Source organism: Loxodonta africana, chromosome 11 (genome assembly GCF_030014295.1).
Source record: "Loxodonta africana isolate mLoxAfr1 chromosome 11, mLoxAfr1.hap2, whole genome shotgun sequence".
NCBI classification, from domain to species: domain Eukaryota; kingdom Metazoa; phylum Chordata; class Mammalia; order Proboscidea; family Elephantidae; genus Loxodonta; species Loxodonta africana.
The window spans coordinates 15,984,208-16,003,380 of NC_087352.1; the positions used below are offsets into that span (position 1 = coordinate 15,984,208).

At 56.4% G+C, this 19,173-nt stretch overlaps 1 protein-coding gene across 3 annotated transcripts; it reads right to left on the bottom strand.

The window, feature by feature from the left end:
* Nucleotides 1-450: 450 nt before the first annotated feature.
* Nucleotides 451-19,051, bottom strand: SCAF1 (SR-related CTD associated factor 1). 3 transcript variants are annotated; one of them, XM_064293955.1, is made up of 11 exons: nt 17,387-19,051; nt 14,524-14,637; nt 14,234-14,291; nt 13,439-13,533; nt 12,833-12,933; nt 12,630-12,745; nt 6,063-8,861; nt 5,419-5,501; nt 4,985-5,203; nt 1,175-1,303; nt 451-887 (listed from the first exon to the last, which is right to left on the bottom strand). In XM_064293955.1, the coding sequence occupies exons 2-11, from the start codon at nt 14,629-14,631 to the stop codon at nt 696-698; spliced, it is 3,900 nt and encodes a 1,299-aa protein (XP_064150025.1). In that variant the 5' UTR covers nt 14,632-14,637; nt 17,387-19,051; the 3' UTR covers nt 451-695. The 3 variants fall into 3 exon arrangements, with proteins under 3 accessions (XP_064150025.1, XP_064150026.1, XP_064150024.1); XM_064293956.1 differs by lacking the exon at nt 17,387-19,051 and adding an exon at nt 17,188-17,337; XM_064293954.1 differs by lacking the exon at nt 17,387-19,051 and having other exon boundaries at nt 14,524-17,181.
* Nucleotides 19,052-19,173: the final 122 nt, after the last annotated feature.

Consider the following 19,173-nt stretch of genomic DNA (forward strand, 5'->3'; position numbering starts at 1 on the left):
GCCTTGGTTTCCCTTACCATCTCAGAAAGGTGGATTAGGTCGCCCTACCCTCACAGGGCCGCTGAAGAGAATCTAACTTAATGGGGGACAAACAGCCCAATTCTAGGGGCAATTCTGAGGTAGCAAATAGTACCTAGCTACCCCAAACCCAGAAGACACTGGTCAGGTGGGGCCTGGGACCCCTGAACCCCCTACCACCACAACTGTCTATTAACACTACTAACAACTAAGTTTTACCAGGAGATTACTACACACCAGCGTTATTCTAAGTGTTTTCTCTGCCTATGTCTTACTTAACCCTCACAATGGCCTAGGAGGGAGGTACTATTACTGTGCCCATCTTACAGATGAGAAGACTGAGACCAATAGAGCCTATTCTTCCAGCTGCCGACCTTCAGACTCAGGCCAATTTGTCTCTGAGAAGAAAAGGCTAAAAGGATGGCTCCGGGGTAACATTTCATGAAATCTTTAATGAAATTCAGGGCAAGGGGCATGAACAGAGGGTGGGGGCAATGGGGGGATAGGCTTGGGGGCAGGCAGATGGGCAGGGGGCTGGGCAGGGCAAGGGGCTGTCCTCTTCCCCACACCAACCCTCCCCCGATCATCCCACTGACGGGGGAGAGGAAGCAGGGAGGCAGAGCCATAAATATGTCCAGATTTTCAGAGGCAAGTGAGGGGTGGGACCGTTGGGGGCCTCAGAGAGGGGGCAGGGGTAAGCCCGGGCCGCCCTTGTCCGGGGGCCCCGGCTCTTTAGGTGGCCGAGGGGGGCCTGGGGGGTCCCCAGGCTTGCGGCCGTGCTTGCGGAAGTAGCGGTAGCGCTGGACGTAGGCCCGCACCAGGTTGCTCACCTTGACCGGGTTGATCTCCCCGCTTTTGCTGTGGCAGATCTGGCAGGCAAGGGGACAGCTGGAGTCACCGCCACCCCATGGGGCCCTCCACCCAGGACTGTGGAGCTCAGCTTGGGACTGGAATGGGAGCCAGTCCCCAACGTCCAGGCCAACGCCCCCACTTATTCCCCTGACAGCTCACAACACCAGCGGCACAGGCCCGGGGGGTGGCGCGAGGCCACTCTGCCACCTCCATTTGACTGCACTCTGTCCCTCTGACACCCACCCTCATCTCTCTGCACATGTGCATCCCTCCATCTCTTCCTCCATCCCCGTCTGTGCCCCACCTTGTGGACAGCCTTCCTCAGGATGTCCTTGTACTCCTCCTTGGTGATGTCCTTCTTCTGGTAGTACGGCTTGATGGCCAGCTTCACCTCCTCCACTGCCCGCTCCTGCGTGTGCAGCTTCTTCAGATACTGTGGTGTGGGAGAGGGGACAGAGATGGTCGCTGGAGTCCTGCAGAACTCCGGGCTCCACACACCTCTTCCTGCCTGCCTCCTTGGCAAGCAATTTACACCTCTAAGTGAAGTCCTGCTTTAGGGTCTGTCCTGTGCTCCTCTTGCTGCAGTCATCCCAACCACAGGCCAGGCCTGGGTATGTCATTGAGCCTCCTCTGAGCTGGGCCCCAGGCTGTCCCAGGCCTGACAGTGACCACTACATATTTTCCCTGCCCTCACAAAGGTTGTGATCCGGTGAGGGGACAAATGTTAGTAAAACTATTACTACCATTTGTCATTGTGGGGCAATGGATCGCTTTTATGTGGCCTTTCTCACCATGGTCTTTTAACTCCCACCAAATGAGAATGGGGCTATGCAAATGAGGTGCTTGTGGCCCACAAAGGGGATTGAATAGTTTGCTAATAATGCAAATAAGGTACATGGCACCCTTGTCGGAGAGGGACTATGCAAATAGGGTGTATGGAACGCTGACAAGGGGACTGATCAGCTTAGCCATCCTGCTAGGCTTAAAATGAGCCATCCCAGAAGCAACGGGGTCCCCACTACCACCAAAAAGAGAGCAAAGTCCATCATTTGGACCTGGGGTCTCTGTACTGAGAACCTCCTAGACTCAGAAGACAGAGAAAGAGCTGTAACACCGAGATGGCATGAGACAGAAGTGGTGGCAGAGAAATGGCAGCAGCAGAACCAGTAGACTGGTATGAGATGGTGCAGGGTGCTTCCTGGCCTGCAGTGGGGGAGCTGACACCCAGGGCAAGAGCTGAGTACCTTTGGGCCAAGGCTCACTGGCCATGTAGGGTGCCTCAGGGCACTTATTTGTGAAGCTAAAGAGCTTTTAACACCTGCCTGAGCAGGGCAGGGGCTGGGCTGAGGGACTGAAGGCCAGAGAGACCTGCCTGCAGGCACAGCTGAGAAGCTGTGTTGACCAAAAACTATATCCTGAGTTGTTCCTAATCCTGAATTATAACCTGTTACTTCCCTAATAAGCCTCATAACTTTGAGTACGGTCTGTGAGTTCTGTGTGGCCATCGCAACGAATTATTGAACTCAACAGAGAATTACAGTGCTGGGGAGGAATGGCTGGTGCCAAAAGTGGTAAAAAGGTTGGAGAGAGGAGGTACGTCTGACCTCCGCCTCATAGGAATCAGCCTTGGGCTGTTGATGCCTATAACTATCCTCCCCTCTTATAAAGTTAGATGAGCGGGTCCAATGATGACCACCATTTTTACAGTCATCAGACCCAGCAGGGCTTATTCTGATGACAGCTGGAATCCATCACCAGGCCTTTCTGTGGGGAATGATGAGATCTAGTTCTGGCTGCTAAGTAGATGGCAGGGCTGGGGTCACGGGGGAAGGGGTGCAGGATTCTGGCGGGAAGCATAGCAGAGGCTGGTGTGGCTGAGCGAAAGACTGCTGGAAGGCTGTGAGTGCAGGGTGGCTATCGGGCACACTGGTGTGGGGGAATCCCTGAGACCTGGGGTGAGTGACTGCTCCTAAGGGCACTGAGTAAGATGGCACACAGAGGATGCAGAACAGGCTGGGCCCAGAGCAAGGACTCAAGCCCTGGGGTGTGTGCTGCTCTGAGGTGGACGGCTGTGGGGACCAAAAGCGCAATGGACAGGGAGCATGGAGAAAGCAGAGCCTCCCAGGATGGGCCCTCTGCCTGTGGCTGGCAGCAGACGGAGGCTGAAGCCCTGTGGGTGGAGCTGCTGAATCCCTCGATGCCTCAGGGCAGAGCTCAGCAAAAGCAGGTAGACAGTCCCAAGCAGAGGGTGAAGGGACAGCCACCGCCCTGGGGATGTTACCAATCTGAGCTGGGCATCTACTGCCTCAGGGCCAAGGCTAACAGCCTTCAGGGGCCAACCTATCTCAGGCTAGACCAGCCTCCCACCTGATGGGCTTTCCTGGCAGGATATTTGCAGGCACTGGGTGGGAACCTTGGACTTCCCGAGCTGTCAGGAAGTGGGTTTCTCAAGAGATACAGCCCACACAAAGTGTCGCTCCCAACATCCACCTCAGATGTGGTAAAGGAGGACCCAGGAGCTTGGTGCTGGTTATGGGGCCCTTCTTGTCCCCATCCTGCCACATGTGGCATGTGCCAGGGACAAGTGGCTATCTATGCTAGCCTGTACCCCACCTGCTGCATTCTCAAGTGGGCACTTCTTGGGGCTTTACTCTGCCTCCCCTCTGGCACTGCACACCAGGGATCAGGGTGGGTGGCACTGCCACCTGGCTAGAGGCAGTTGGACCATAATCATTTAGGTCTGACCTAAAGAAAAACGGCCCCCAGAGCCTGGAGCAGGGGTCAGATGTGTGTGAACAAAAACACATGTTTGTATTTGCCCGGCACCATCCTTCCTGCCTCTGCCTGGGAACAGCATCTGGATTTTTCTTTTATAAGCCACCCTCTCCCACTAACACAAAAAGATGGGGAGGACAAGAGAGAGAGTTGGATAATCAAGAATGGGTAGGCCATGTTGTTGTTGTTGTTGGGTGCCATTAGAGCTAATAAAACTCACGGTGATCTCATGGGACAGAGCAGAACTGTCCCATAGGGTTTTCTTGGCTGTAATCTTTACGGGAGCAGATGACCAGGCCTTTCTCTTGCAGAGCCACTGGGCGGGCTGGAACTGCCAACTTTTCCATTAGCAGCCAAGCATTTAATCACGAGGATAGATTGCAGTGAGTGTAAATTTGTGTGTGTGTCTATACACATACAGGCACACGCATACATACACATACACACATATGATAACATACATACACAATAGTATATACATATGAACATATACAGTTGTTTCTCATTATTTGTAATTATTTTCTATAAAATCACCACAAATGCTAAATTAGCAAATACTGAACCGCTGCCCTAAGGGAAATACTGGGTTAGGTTTCTGCAAGCCTCTGGTCACAACATTTATATCAACTGGTCAACAGGGCACCTTGGTTTATGTATGTTTCTGTTCAAAGGCATCTTATCAGACATACATCGTTAATTCACTGGCATTGAACTCATGGCCAGTAGCACTGTAACTCGCACCTGAGAGAAGCTCATCCATCCCATGTTACTTTCTTGGTAAGCCACATCACAACCTTCTTGCACTTAGAAACACCAGACACCGCTTTAGCACTGTGCTTGGGGACTGTTTTAAACAGTGAAATCACCAGAAAGAAGTAAAACAATGTGAAAAACGTGACACTAAATGGATTATGAAATGGGCACTCACTTACAAGCTGTGGTTGAAATAAGAAGGCAGAGCATCGCCTTGTTCCACCTTAGCTAGGAACATTTGCGTTGAGGTACACACATTCTTCGCCACCTGCACGTGTCCACAAAATGCTGGGAAAGTGCCAGAGATACTGATTTGGGGGCTACAAATAGATTTCAGTACGTAGGCGAATTTGCAGATGTGGAATGAATAATGAGGATCGACTGTATTCTGTTTTTTGAATGTGCCCCTCATCCTGTTTCCATTCGCCCACGTGAGTGGGATTCTAGTTCTTCACAGTTTCAGGAACTGTTTCGAAGCCCTTGTCAGCATGGCCGTTCCCTCTGGGCCCCTGCATCTCAGCATTTGTCTCTGTCCCTGTCCTCTGTGAAACGTTATCATTGATCCCCTGACCCAGCCCTAGCTCACCTTGTCTGTGTCCCCACGTCCCTCAGAGCTGCTGCTGCCTTCTCTCTTGTCAGATGCTGCAGCCAGCCCTGTGGGGGTGGGCGGGGTCGAGCCGCAGCCCCCAAGGGGGAGGCTGCCAGGAAGCAGGTAGTTGGAGGGGCCAGGTGGCAGGCCTAAAGAGGTGGGCACAGGAGCTGGGGTCACCCCCAGACCTGAGGGGGGCTTCCTGTGGCTGAGGATCTGTGGGAAGAGGGTGGAGGGAAAATGAGAAAATGGAGGTGGAGGAGAGATGGGAATGTTTGCCCCACCCACCCTGATTTTCCCAACAGCCCTGGGGCCACAGGCTCCTCTTACGGCCTTGCCCCCAAGGCCTGCTGGGGGTAGTGGTTCCTCTCCTGGCCTGAGGCTGGGGATAAGAGGAGGGGCTGCAGGGATTCCTCCCAAGGAGAGCCCACCTGGTTGGTGGCCTGGATCAGCTCCTGGGCCTTTGCTCGGCTGGCCAGGTTGGCTTCTTCCATTTTGAAGAGAAGTGCAGTGACTACAACAGGCGAGGGGACAAGAGGGGGTGGGGTAGGAGTTGACATGAGAGAAAGCGGTGACCTTCCCCTGGCACCCGCCACCCACCACCTACCCTAAGTCCCTGGACAGGCCATGCAGCCTCACACTCAGAGCTGGAAGAGGGGCCTTGGCTGCTGAAAGAACACCCCACCCACCTGGTGTGTTCTTGGTACTCAAGCTGTGTGGCTAGGGGGAGGTGTGGCCTGGTCACTTGATGACAAGGTGGTAGGAGGAGTAAGATCATTATCTCTTGCACCCAGGCCTGGGCTCTCTCCCCACTTCCGGGGTTTGGCAGGGGCTGTTGGCTCCTAAGAGGCCTGGCCTCTCCTGCTCACCATATTCTCCTTGTTGCCTCCAACAACTCCACCCCAGTCCAGCTCCATGCATAGCCCAGGACATGCCCACCCACCAGTCTAGGCCAGCCTCAGCCTGTCCCCCTCTGCTCCAGTGCCCAGATACCTAGGATCCTCCTGGACAGGACCTGAACGTCTCAAGCCCACCTAGGCCCTCCCAGCCGGCCCCAGCCCCCAGGGACACTCACGGGCTAAGACGCCACTGGTGGTGCAGTCCACACCAGCCGGCAGGTTCCAGGGCATGGGTGGGGGCAGTGTGGGCAGCTGGGAGACACGGGTGGCTGGCCCGTCCTCAGCCCCCGAGTCACCAGCGGTGGAGCCCGCACTCGGGGCAGCGCTGGGGGCAGCTGCAGCTGTGCTGGTGGCTGTGGTAGTGGCAGGCTGCTGCTCTTCCTCCTCTTCTTCCTCCTCCTCTTCTTCCTCCTCCTCCTCCTCCTCAGCCCCACCCCGAACCCCGGCCTCCTCGCTGGCCTCTTCAGGCAAGAAGGAGACCTCAGGTGTCTTGCAGCTGCTGTCCACGGTCTGGGAGTCGGGGGTAAGCACAGGGGGTGGAGGGGCTGCCTTGGGTGGTGGGGTGCTGGGTGCCTTGGTCGCCCGCTCCTCTCCAGACCACGACGTCTCTTCAGCACCCTTGGCCCCAGTAGCCTGGCTGCAGCTATCCGCCTTGGACTTCTTTAGCGTCACAGGGCCGCCACCCCCACTGCTCCCCCCACTCCGCACCTTTTTCCGGGTCTTCGATGGCTTAGTCTTTCCCTTGGTCCCCTTGGCTTTCTTGGCACCAGCCTTGGCCTTGACCTTGGTCTTCTTGGGCTTGGTACTGCCTGGTGCAGCTTTGGCCACCTCAGCAGGGGCCCGCTCGTCAGGCTTGAGGAAGGGCGAGCGGCTCTCACGGTCACGGCTGAACTTGACGCCGATGGAGCCCAGGCCAGCTGATGTGGCCTCCTTGGCTGGGGTGGTGCTGCTGACACCCTCCCGGATCAGTACAGCCACTTTGGACTGCAGCTTCACTTTCCGGGAGGAGCAGGAGGAGGAGGAAGAGGACGAGCCAGAGCCACTGCTGACCGGTGGCTTCGGCGGGGGCCCTGAGGCGGGCACCAACTCCTTGGAGGGTCGGGCCTTCTTGGATGACCTGTCCCTGTCCCTGTCCCGGTCACCCCCGTCCAACGCCTTCCGCCGTGACCCCTTCTCACGGGAAGAGGAAGCCGCCCTGGACCGGCGCCGATCCCTCTCGCTGCTCTTGCCGCCCCGTTCCTCGCCACTCAGTCCTTCCGAGTCATACAGGACCTCCCGCTTGGGTGATGAGGTGGGGGCCGGAGAGGAGCCCCGGGGGTCAGACTTGTCGGGCCGGCCTACCGTGATGGTCCGCTTGATGGCGAAAAGGTCATGGTCCGTGAGGTCCTGGATGGAGGGTGGCACAGCTCCCCGGCGGCGGCTGTCCCGCTCACTGCCGGACATAGCGGAGCTCGAGGGCGGCGGAGCAAGGATGGAGGCCTTCTCTGTGGCACCATCCCCAGACCGCTTCTCACCCCGTGACCGTGACCTCTTCTTCTTCTTCTTGCTGCTGCCGCCGTCCCGGTGCTTGCCACGGTGCCGCTCCCGCCGTGAGGATGAGGATGAGGAGGTGGCTGGTGGCGGGGAGGCTGACCGCCGCCGCCGGCGCCGCTTCTCCCTAGAGCGGGAGCGGCGGCTGCCTCCACGGCGGCGGTCGGCACTGCGGGAGCGGGAGCGGCGGCGGGCAGAGCGGGAGCGGGAGCGGCGGCGGGACGAGGACGAGGCGTGGGAACCTGGCTTGCGGTCCCGGGAGCGGTGCTTCTTTGAGTCCCAGACAGTGGCGGGGGCGGGCGTGGCAGGCTGGTTGCCGGCTGAGGATGAGGTGGCCTCCTTGGCCTCACCGCTACCGCCGTGGCGCTTGCGGTCCCGCTTAGACTTCTTGCGGGCAGGTGGGCCAGTGGGGGCAGTGGCGGCCGGCACGGCCGGGGATGCCGAGCGCTGGCGGTAGCGCTCACGCCGCTGCGTCAGGATCTTTCGACGGAGGTCCAAGCCCCCCCAGCGGATGTCAGCGGCTGGCGGGGCAGGGGCCGGCTCCCCAAGGTCCACTTGCAGGGCCCCCTCGCCGTCCGACTCGGCGTGCAGTGACAGGAAGTCATCGCCCTCAGGAGCCCGGGGTGCAGGCAGCTGTGGCGGGGGCTGGGCCACAGGGGGCACCGAGGCTGGGGGCCGGGCACGGCTACTGGGCCGGAAGAGGGAGGATAATGCCAGCCTGGGCTCCTCCTCAGGCTGCACAATCTCGCCCTCCTCAATCTCAGAGTCTGCCGGGGGCAGCAGGGGTGGTGGGAAGGCAGCGCTGCCGGCCGTCACCACCTCCACCGAGACCTTGCCTTCACGACAAGCCTCCGCCTCAGTCCCCACCACAAAGACACGCCGGCGGGTGGCCCCATCAGCTCGCGTGGAGTCTGCCTGGGGTGGGGTGCCCGGTGCAGGAGCCGGCTGCTGGGGTGGGGGGTCCGGGTGGGGGCTCTCGTCACCTGGGAAGTCCTGGCTTAGACTGTTGTCATCATAGATGCCCGCCAGGGTCTCTGAGATGCGGCTGATGCTCTGCGACAGGCCTTCTTCCTCCTCCTCTTCCTCTTCTTCCTCTTCCTCCTCTTCCTCTTCCTCCTCTGGCGAGGGTGTCCCCGCTGAGGAGCTGGGGTTAGAGCCGGTGGGGTCGAAGGGGTCGTACTTCTGCTCCGGAGCAGGTGGCGGGGAGTAGGCTTCGTCAGTGGGGTGGAAGGGGTCGTAGATGTCGAATCTTGGAGCAGGCGGAGCTGGGGGTGCGGGGGGAGGTGGGGGTGGTGGAGGGGAAGGGGAGGATGATGACGGGGAAGGGGAAGGCGAGGAAGAGGCTGAGGAAGGGGCAGGGGGTGGGGCGGGGCCCCCGTCTCCAGTGCCCAAGGTGAGGAGATGACGGGCACAGGTGGGTCGAGACACATGGGACTGCGGAGAAACTGCAACAGAACGGGGACAGCATGGGGGGTCAGGGAGCGCTGCCCAATCTCCTGGCCTGGCCCCGACCCTCCTGCCAGCTCAGGACAACAGCAATGGCATGAGCCAGCACACAGCACTTTTTCACATAAGGCACGCAGCAGTCCTCTCTGCACAATCCACACGCTGCTCCCATCAACTCGACACAACAGGTGCAGCCACCTGACACAGGAGGAAGCTGAGGCACAGAGAGCAGAAGCACCTTGCCCAAGGTCACACAGAGCAGGCGCAAAGTCAGGGTCAAATCCAGTCAGCCTGCTCACGAACCCAAACAGGTAGCAGTGGTCTCACCTCAGGCAACACCCACTCTCCCTGAAGCCTTGAAACCACCCCGAGAGAGGACAGAAGAGGAGACAGAGGCCAGGTCAGGGGAGCCGCAGTTCACGCCTAAGCTGGCCTCCAAGTACCACGCGCATCCCAGACTGCTGCACCTGCTGCCTCTGAAGCAGGCAACCTATTTTATACAGGGGACCACACGAGGGCAACACGGTAACATGCTGTCCCCAGGCCAGAGGCAGGTGGCCAAGCTGGGGAGCCGGGCAGCCTGCATCCCCCTGCACTCTGCACCGGGCCCCATCCAGAGATGTCACTGACTGAACATGATGAAAGCAATGGATGCTTGGGCCCAGCACCATGCCTTCGTGCAGGACTGTGGGGGCCCTGGGAAGACCCCACTGCACTAAGCACTAGCGCCTCAACTCACACAGAGACCCCGTGATTGCGCCACTATTGGCCAGGTCAGCACAGTCCCACCCCAAGGCCACACGCTCTTGACGTAGTACCACAAGGTCCCATGCGGAAGCTAGCTCAGAGTCGTGCAGGGGTAGCATCGGGAACAAACAGCAACATACATCACTGAGAGTCACCTTCTGGGTCCCCCCCCCAGGCTCCAGCCCTCACTAACATGCTCTTGAATAAACACCATGGTCTCGGACAAGCAACGTGGTCTCAGACAAGCAACACCACCCCTCTCTGCCTCAGTTTCTTCCCCAACAAAAAGAAGTTCAAATGGAACAACCAGAATGGAGATCATGACAACGTTCACGTGTTGTGACAAAGGTAACCAATGAATCCAAACAATCTGTGTAGAAATTGTTGAATGGGAACCTAAACTGCTGTGTAAGCCTTCCCTGAAAACACGATAAAATATCTCCTTACGATAAAAAACCATTCTGTCAACACCTTTTTACTGATCACCTGTTTTGAGACAGGCGCTTTGTGGGGGACTCTGGCTGGACCAGTGAACAAAACACAACAATTTCTGCCTTCATGCTCAGTTGGGGAGACAGGCTTGTATCCATGAGCCAAATGCACAATCTGGCAGCTGCTGAGGGCCAAGGGGGAACACTGCGCAGGGAAGGAGATGACAGTGTCCCCTCACAGGGAGAGATGGATTAACGGGTGACCGCCCAGAAAGAACCGGGGCTGCATGCGCGCGAGCGCTCCCCACCCTCACTGTCGCCATCAGTGCTCTCAGCCTATGGTGGGCTACTGACTGGAACCATCGGCACACTCAAGACTACCAAATCTTTACATCATTTTTATACAGGAAAAGATCGTGTGAGTCTTACTTTCCCTTTTCTAAGTTCTTAACACGGTCCTAGGAGTCCCTGTGTGGCACAAACAGTTAAGCACTCAACTTCAGAAAGGCTGAAGGTTCGAACCCACCCAGAGGCACCTCAGAAACAGGCCTGATGATCTGCTTCTGAAATGTCACAGCCTTGAAAACCCTATGGAGCCATCCTGCTCTGCACACATGGGGTCACCAGAAGTCAAAACAGAACCAAGAGCAACTAACAACGATGTGTTCCAACTGAAAAAGACAAAAAACACCTGGTAGAAGATAAAAAATTGCCCCCAGAGCCCCCCTGAAAACAACACCTGTTAGGATCCAGATATATCTGTATTGTTTAGATCGGGAATCTACTAACCACAGGCCAGGGCCAAATCTGGCCCAAGACTTGTTTTTGTAAATAAAGTTTTATTGGAACACAGTCATGCACGTTTATTTATAACAGTGATGAAGACTGCTTCTGTGTTATAAGGACAGAGTTGAGTCATTAGAATAAAGTCCCTATAGCTCACAGAGCTGAAAATATTTACTATCTGGTCCCTTATGGAAAAAATTTGCCAAGCCCTGGCGTAGATCATTTTCATACAACTGTTAGTACACTGATAAAAACATTTTTAAGATCAAGATTTTCTTTCCTAAGTAGCAGCTATTGCTGCCTTTCCTCCTGTGCCAAGTACTGATAAGCCTTAACTCAACGTGGCTCCTGTGAGGTGACCTCCCGTGGCCTCATGGGTGCCCTGGGATGGAGGCGAATTAGCACCCCCATCTCACAGAGGTGAAAAACACCCAGCATGGAGCCTAGCACCGAGAAAGAGGCAGCTCTCTCTGCAGAGCTGAGCTGTGCTGCAGTCACAGGGCAGGAACTGATACACCTGGGCAGGGCCAAATAATGACTTCCGTGGGTTCCTGCTTCCATAAAAGAAATAATAAAAATGCTCCTTCATGACTACCTTGGTGAAAAGATGAAAACCACCCAGGCTGGGTCCTTTATTATCTATTCATCATTGTTAACACATTCCTTCGCTTTTTCTGATTTTGTTGTTGCCGTGTGCCGTCAAATCAATTCAGACTTACTACAACCCCACATGACAGAGCAGGCGTGTCCCATACGGTTTCCTAGGCTGTAATCTTTAGAGGCAGGTCGCCAGGTCTTTTACCCTCGGAGTGGCTGGTGGGTTCAAACTGCCCACCTTTCGGTTAGTAGCTGAGTACTTAATTGTTGCACCACCAAGGCTCCTTCTTCTGAGTTTAGAAAAATTGAAAACACTTTCATCGGCCCCTGAAAGTGTCATGGGCTCCAGGTCCTACATGTCCTGTGGCTAAAAGTTAACTCTGCAGCTGTAAAACAAGGCCAGGTACATGTGACCTGGCACAGCAGGATATGCGAGACATGGTCTGCGGTGGCACTGTGGCCCATAGCTGGCCTAGTGCTACACCAATGCCACCTACACCTTCCTCTCCTCTCTCCCTGTCCCCAGTGTCTATGTCACACAGAGCAAAGTCTGAGCCCAGAGTCGGGAGCAGCAGCATCAGCATCACCTGGGAACTTGCTAGAAATGTCGGTTCCCAGGACCCACCCAGACCTGCTGAAGGGGATGTTCTGGGGTAGGCTCAGCAGTCTGGGTTATAACGAGTCCCCCAGGGGACACTGATGGTGCTCCCATCTGAGAACCACAGTCTAAACTGCTCAGAGAAACTGCTGGAAGTGGGGTGGGAGCAGGTTTTTCCTTGGACAGGTACACGCAAGAGTGGAACACTGGGGCTTTAGATTCACACAGACCAGCTTGGGACCCAGTACTGCCACGAACAACCCGCTGTGTGACCTGAAGCAAGTGCCTCATCTGGATGAAGGAAATGCTAAGAGCCCACCTTCTGGGAAGGCATATTTGCAATGCAGTTATGCAGGTACACAGGGCACCTCACAGGTACCCAGATGCCTCACATGTGGAAGCTGCTGGGACGTGGCAACTCTCACGTCACTTTTTATCCTACGTACATCTGTACGTACGTACAGGCTTCGATGCCATCTAACGTGAAGAAAATGTTAAAATAAGGATCTAACTGTCTAAATGACAAAGTCACCACTACAACATCACTAAGAACAACAAGTCAACTCCCACACAACCCTGTGGCCGCTGTCCACCCTGGCCCCACATACCTGTTTTGCCCATCCTCCAGGCCTGGAGACGGGGCAGCAGGCTGGGCATAGACAGAGGGACAGGATCCCTGTCCCCAATATGGACCTCGGCCACCAGCTCCAGCATGTCCTCACTTCTGCAAGGTGGAAGGGGCGGTGAGCTTCAGGGCGCTTCCAGCTCCTGCACTGAGCAGCCTCTCCCCCTCCGGCTGCCCATTACTCACTCGCCAGGCTGGAGGTCCAGGCGGCTGGGCACCCAGGTGTCCGGGGGATCCAGAACGTTCACCAGCCCCGCAAGGAAGCCGTCCGCAGCCATGTCCAACACCTGGAATAGGCCAGAAGGGTTCCATGTTGTTTCTGCCCACGTAAGACCCAGAAATTCCATTTCTCCAGCCTCATCTACTCAGAAATCCCACATGAGACCGCAAGAAAACACAGGGATCCAACCCATTCCCTCATCCTGGCTGCCTTCAAGATTCAGGCCCAGCCCCTAGCCCCTCCAACACTGCCCCTGATCAGCACCTCAGACCCAGAAGTTCAGGCCCAGTCCCCTCCTCCCTCAGACCCAGGAATCCAAGCCCTGTCCCCCTCCTCCCCGAGACCTATGAGTCCAGGGCCTCAGCCCCCTCCTCCTTCAGACCCAGGAATCTGAGCCTCTGTCCTCCTCCCTCCCCCAGACCTAGGAGTCCAGGCCCCCGCCTCCTCTTCCCTCAGACCTGGAAGTCCAAGTCTCTAGCCTCCTCCTCCCTCAGACCCAGGAGTCTGGGCCCCCAAACCCCTCTTCCCTCGGACCCAGGGGTCCAAGCCCTGAGTCCCCTCTCCTTACTCACAGTAGCTGTGTCAGTACCCCCTGATTCTTGAACACGGGGCTCTGACTGCAGGCTCTGGCAGTGCTTCCACCCAAGGCCATGACACCGGGAGCCATCTGGAGAGAGAGATTCACATGCAGTTTGGAGACAGGGAACAAGGTGTATTTCTCGTGAGAGAGGGGAAAGAGGTGCGGGACCCTTCTCTTGACAACGAAGCCAAGCCCCTCAGGTCTCCTGGCCTCAAATCACTGCCTCCCCACTCAGTCTCCCAAAGAATGTCCCCCACATCCCTTCTGATGCTTCCCGTTGGACCACAGGTATTCACCAAGCTGTTTTCCCACCTGTCCTCAGGAAGTCCAAATGCCTCAGCTTGGCATTCGAGACACACTGCGCCCTAGTCCCCACAGATCCTGCCTGCCAGCCCCCACGAACCACAGCGCAGTTCCAGAATGGGCCCCTGGGCCTTGGACACAGCAATTCCATGCTGAGGTGTTCTTCATCTGGAGGCTCTAGCACGTTCTTAGAAACCCAGTGCGCCTGTTGTTCCCTCTGAAGCCTTCCCAGACCCCTTCTCTGACCCCGCTTCCTGTCATGCTAGCTCGGGTGAGCCACCAGCCTCCCACGGTGGCTTCTTCCACTGCAGCACCTATCGTCCTGTCTTGCCCTGTCTTCAATAGACTGTGAGCCCCACGCAGGCAGCCACTGGGTCTGACTCATCTCTGGCCCTGGGAGGCCTCAGAAGAGCCAATAAAGTTGGGATGAAGAATGCAGACATGACAGGACAGGGGGCTAAGGAGCAGTCAGAACTCACCCTACCTTTCTCATTTGACAGCTCCCCCTGCAGGGAACTCCCCACTGCCTGCTGAATGGCCCGCTGCAGAGAAGAAATCAGGGGTGGAGAGAAAGGGGGGGGTCAAAGAATGCATGCAAAGGGCTCCCAACACCTGCTCCTTGGGAGACAAACATTCCAGACACCCGATAACCAGGCTAAAGGACGCCCTAGAACCCCAGCGTCCACCTCCCAGCCCATCCTTCCCTCTGGGGCTCCTTGGAACATGGATTCCCAGCCCCTTCGTCATGTACATCCAGGAGCCCAGGGGCCTCACCAGGATAAAGGCAGAAGGAGAAAGCGTGGGGTCTCTATCTGGTGGACTGTCGCCCCGATCCTCGCCCGACTCCTCTGTCTTCCCTCGAGACTCATCATCCTCCTCCATGGTCACCTGGCGGTCGAGTGGTGAGAATTTGGAGGGAAGGCCAAGGGGCAGCATGCGGAGTGGAAGCAGGGGCTGGACACAATGGCTCGTGGGCCTCCAATGCTGCCCCAACCAGCATCCTATTTGCGGGGTGCCCTCTTCTCCCGCTGCCAGTGCCCCCTGTACCCAAGCGAGACCCAGGCCCAGGGGTGCCTCCAGAGAAACAAGAGCAATTTCCTTCCCACCCCCTGGACTATAGCTGCCTCTTCTGTCAAAAGGGGGCCCACCTAGACTCCTACCTCAACAATCCTCCCAGTCCCCACAGCTTCCCCTACAACCTAGCCAAACTCCAAGACCTTGTCCCCCACCCTCAAAGGAGCCAACTCAACACCCAAATGTTTTTCTGTTGTGATGTCAAATACTGTGTTCTCCGGTCCCACAAATCCACCTTTCCCAAACTGAGGTATGCAATCGTGTGCTGAGAGGCATTCGGCACCATGCCTCAAACCCACATGGCTTCCTAAAACATCAATTTTTCTCAACAGTAAGGGACCAGGAAAAATGTATTTATAGACTTAATATAAGGTGGAACTATCAGAGAGTGGTCTGCAAGACCAGTTTGCCACTTTTAAAACTAAAATGCTATGCTTTGGGAAGGTGTGCTGTCCCCCAGGCCCACCCTATGGAAGCACTATAGGCGCCTTGGTGAGGTCACAGAAATCCTAAGATTTTACTAGCCAGTCAGCCGTTGAAAAATCATCCTTCAGACTTGGGGGAATGCCTTGATTAAGGGGTTCAGGAAATACAATGACTTCAGCGGTAGGCGCTCCCAACTGTCAAATCAGCCACTCGGCAAACAACACCCAGTTGCAAAATTCAGAGCACACTTCAAGATCCCTAACTCCCAGCTCAGCTTGCTTATCTGTAAAATAAGTAGAAATGGCTGTAAATATCTAAACAAAACTGACCCCTGCCACATACTTGGCACATCTGAGGTGTTCAATATGGAGTTACAGTACTGATCACTGTTAAGTCAAGGTCAGGCTTCCCCTTACAGCCTGTCTCCCCACTCCCCCCAGCTGCACACCTGCAATGAAAAGACTTCCTGCCCTAGTCTCACTCCCAATAGATTTCCAAGCGATCCCAAGCCCCCACATTGATTCTCCCAGTGCTCTAAGACTGCAGGCTCTTCCCTGGCCCCTATAAGCAAGGCTACCTGCTATAGAGATGTTCTCCACCGCTCCTCTACCCTGGCCTTTTACAAAGACACAAGCCTCCTTCCTCAATATGCATCAATCCCTTCAGCCCCTGTGGACAGCTCCCAGCCCAGAGCTGCTCTCCAGCACTTTTCAGGGAAGTCTATGCTGCCTGGAACAGTGATTGTCACAACGAAGCTCGGCTGACTCCAGACTTCCAGGGCCCACCAGCCCTCTGCAGTGTTCAAAGATGCTCCCTTGCTTGTGTAGACAAGACCCAGGCTCTGCAGACCCACCCACAGCCCCTTAGACATCCAAAGGCCCTGCAGACACTGCTAGGTCTCTCTAGATCAGTGTTTCCCAAATGACAGGGACTGAGGGTAGTTGAGTGCTTCACAAAACAGCCTATTACAAAAAGTTAATATAAACCAGTAGAAAACTCTTCACAGTATGTCACAAGAAGTAAGTGGAAATACTGCTTCCTGGAACTCTGACATTAATTAAATATCTCTGTAAGTATGTACTGGGTCTCAATGAAACTGTGTTTCGTACTACAGATCAAGGTCAAGAGTGTGAAAAACACTGCCTTAGATGATCCTATCTATATGTTCCTAAACTAAGGGGGACCGATTCTAACTCTCCCTATAGCCCCACGACAACGCAGGATTTTAAAATATTTTCCTTTTGAATTACTTTCTGAAGGGCAAGTACATTTAAGCTGAGAACAATTTCCGATACTCTTTTTTGTCTTATTCTCTGGACTCCAAAGGGCATTCATGTTTTCTCCAGGCTTTGAGACTGTATTCTGGCAGATGTACCCCCAGGTACTTCTGTTACCACACCCTACCCTGGTAGTCACACCCAAAGCCACCGAGATGGTTCCAGGCCCTTCTAAGTGCCCCCAGCCTCCTGTCATCCACATTAGACACTCCCCAGACCCTGGAGAGTCACTCAAGCCTCTTCATTAAAAAATTACATCTCAGTATTTGCCTCCCTCCGTTGGTGGGCACATCCAACCCCCTGTGGATAGCCCTAAAAGACTTCTCAACCCTTGAATACTACTTCCAGGCCCGTTAAACGGCCCCAGGCCCATGCAGACGAGCCGCATCCTCCGACAAGTCCGTGTAGACACTTCCCAGCCCTAACAGAATCCCCCAGGAGCTCTAGATGGCTCTGCAGACTTCCCTCACCCCTAGGTACCTATCTCAAGATGGCCCCAGAACCCTGTGAACAGACCCCAGCCTCCGGTCAGCCCCAACAGTGCCTACAGACACGACCTAGGCCAGCTAGATGACGGAAGGCAGGCCCCAGTCTCGGTCCAGGCCCTGTGGATGCCCCCAATCGCCTCGAGAACACCCCGTAGACGCCCCCCGGCACCCACAGACGCGTCCCGGGGCCCTGGGAAGGCCCCCCGCTCGGCACCAGACTCCGCCGCCGCTTCCGGGCCCGAGGCCGCCCCGTTAAGCCCTCCAGGCCCCGCGGCGTGTGTGGAGGACCCCGACAGAACTAGCTATCCGGCTCTGCCCCGCCCACCCCGATAGGCCCGAGCCCCACGGTCCCGGGCGCCGCCGCCATCTTACCCCGCCGCTCGGGCTGCGGCTCCGGCCCCGGCGCGGGGCGGGGCGGGCTGGGGCGGGGCTCGCGAGCCAAAGAGGTGAGAGGGGGCGGGACTAAGGCGCCGCGGAGCTTGCCGGGATTTCAAGTGCCGAGCACGGTGCCGTGGACGTTGGTGGGAAGCGGGTGGACTCGGCTTCCCAGGAGGCAGTGGAGCCGTCGGGCAGGGTTCGCGCGATGCACACCGGGAGGCGTAGTCCGCGCGTTGCCTCCGTCGCGCGGCGACAGCAAGAGGGTAAGAGGTGAAGTGGGCGGGGCTGTTGGAGCCCGCGATGAGGTCCCACCGTGCCCTGCGTCCGCGCGGAAAGGGTGGCGGAACAGGAAGTAGCGTAAAGAGGGTGCTCGGCAGGAAAAAGATGAAAGGGACTTGTAGTTCCGCAGAGTGGGCATGGAAAAAAAGCCGGGGAGGTTGGAGGCTCACTCCCGCCCACATTCTAAACCAAAACAAACCCGTTGCCGTGGAGTCGATTCCGACTCATGACGACCCTATAGGGCAGAGTAGAACTGCCTCCAGAGAGTTTCCAAGAAACGCCTGGTGGATTTGAACTGCGGACCTTTATGGTTAGTAGCCGTAGCATTTAACCACTACGCCACCAGGGTTTCTGCCCACATGCTGGGGATACTAAAATCCTGACTGCCCAGTCCCCTCCAAATTTAGAACCGAGGAGCCCGGCCCCACAGCCTCCTCCTCGTTAAACCAAAAAAAAAGAACCAAACCCACTGATGTCGAGTCAACTCCGACTCATAGCGACCCTGTAAGGACAGAATAGAACTGCCCGACAGGGTTAGCAGACCAACTCTTAACCACTACTCCACCAGGCTCCTCCAATTAGGACAAAGAAATCCGGACTTCTCCTATTCCTTTCATTTATAGCGGAGGAGTCCGGACTCACATTTACCTCCTTTGTTAGACTCGGGACCCAGCACTCCGGCCCCCAGGCCCCTCCTCTCTCAGACAGGGCATGCCCGATCTCTAGCTTGCATCTTACACGAGCACAAGTTCAGGTCCCCCCCCACCTTTGCCAATTCCCTCAGACCCAGAATTCCGGGCCCCCAGCCTCTCCAACTCCTGGACTCCAGAGTCCGGGTCCCCAATTCCCTCCTTTACCAAACCTAATAGTAAGGACCCGCAGTCCACATCGTCCCCAGGACCCCAGAGTCCAAGCCTCCAACCCCATCCTCTCTCAGGGACCCAGGAGTGTGGGCCTTTTCTTTTCTTCCAGGACCCAGAGATCCTGGCCCCAAGCCCTTTCTGGTCCAGGCGTCTGGGCCTGGGCGAGCTGGTTCATGGGTTAGGAATGCAGTGATCTCACGGCTCCTCCCTGCCCCGTTACCCGGCTGTCCCCCTCCAGGGCCCCAGCAACCCTCCCAGTCTATCTTCCGTTTGGCTAGGACAGCGGGAACCGGAAGCTCGGGTCCCTTAGCAGGCCGACTCCAGCATCCAGCTTAGACACCCTGATTGGAGCTTGGCTAGTATCCCATGTGGGAGGTGGAGCTTCCCCTCAGGAGCTGCTCCTGCCTCGGAGCGCGCCTATATACGGCCGCACGCAAGTTGGCGAGCCCCGCCTCCCAGAATACGGCCTCTCAGGTGCCGGGAGAAGCTACCTCACAGGGATTCTCATTTGCATAGGCCCTCCCTGAACGAGCTTCCCGCCCCGTCTGCAAAAAGAATGAGCGCTCTTATTAGCATAGCTCCGCCCACAGTTGCCAGCCTGGGGAGAGCGCGTGGCGCCGCGCCGGGTAAGCGAAATTC

What these genes read in the sequence shown, in the direction of transcription:
- SCAF1 (XM_064293954.1), bottom strand. Translation starts at nt 14,685, where the DNA reads ATGCTGCCCCTTGGCCTTCCCTCCAAATTCTCACCACTCGACCGCCAG. An exon ending in CTCCTTCTGCCTTTATCCTG is followed by an intron (nt 14,292 to 14,523) that starts GTGAGGCCCCTG and finishes TCTTCTCTGCAG; the next exon opens with CGGGCCATTCAGCAGGCAGT. An exon ending in CACCAGTGGCGTCTTAGCCC is followed by an intron (nt 5,502 to 6,062) that starts GTGAGTGTCCCT and finishes CGCCTGTTGTAG; the next exon opens with TCACTGCACTTCTCTTCAAA.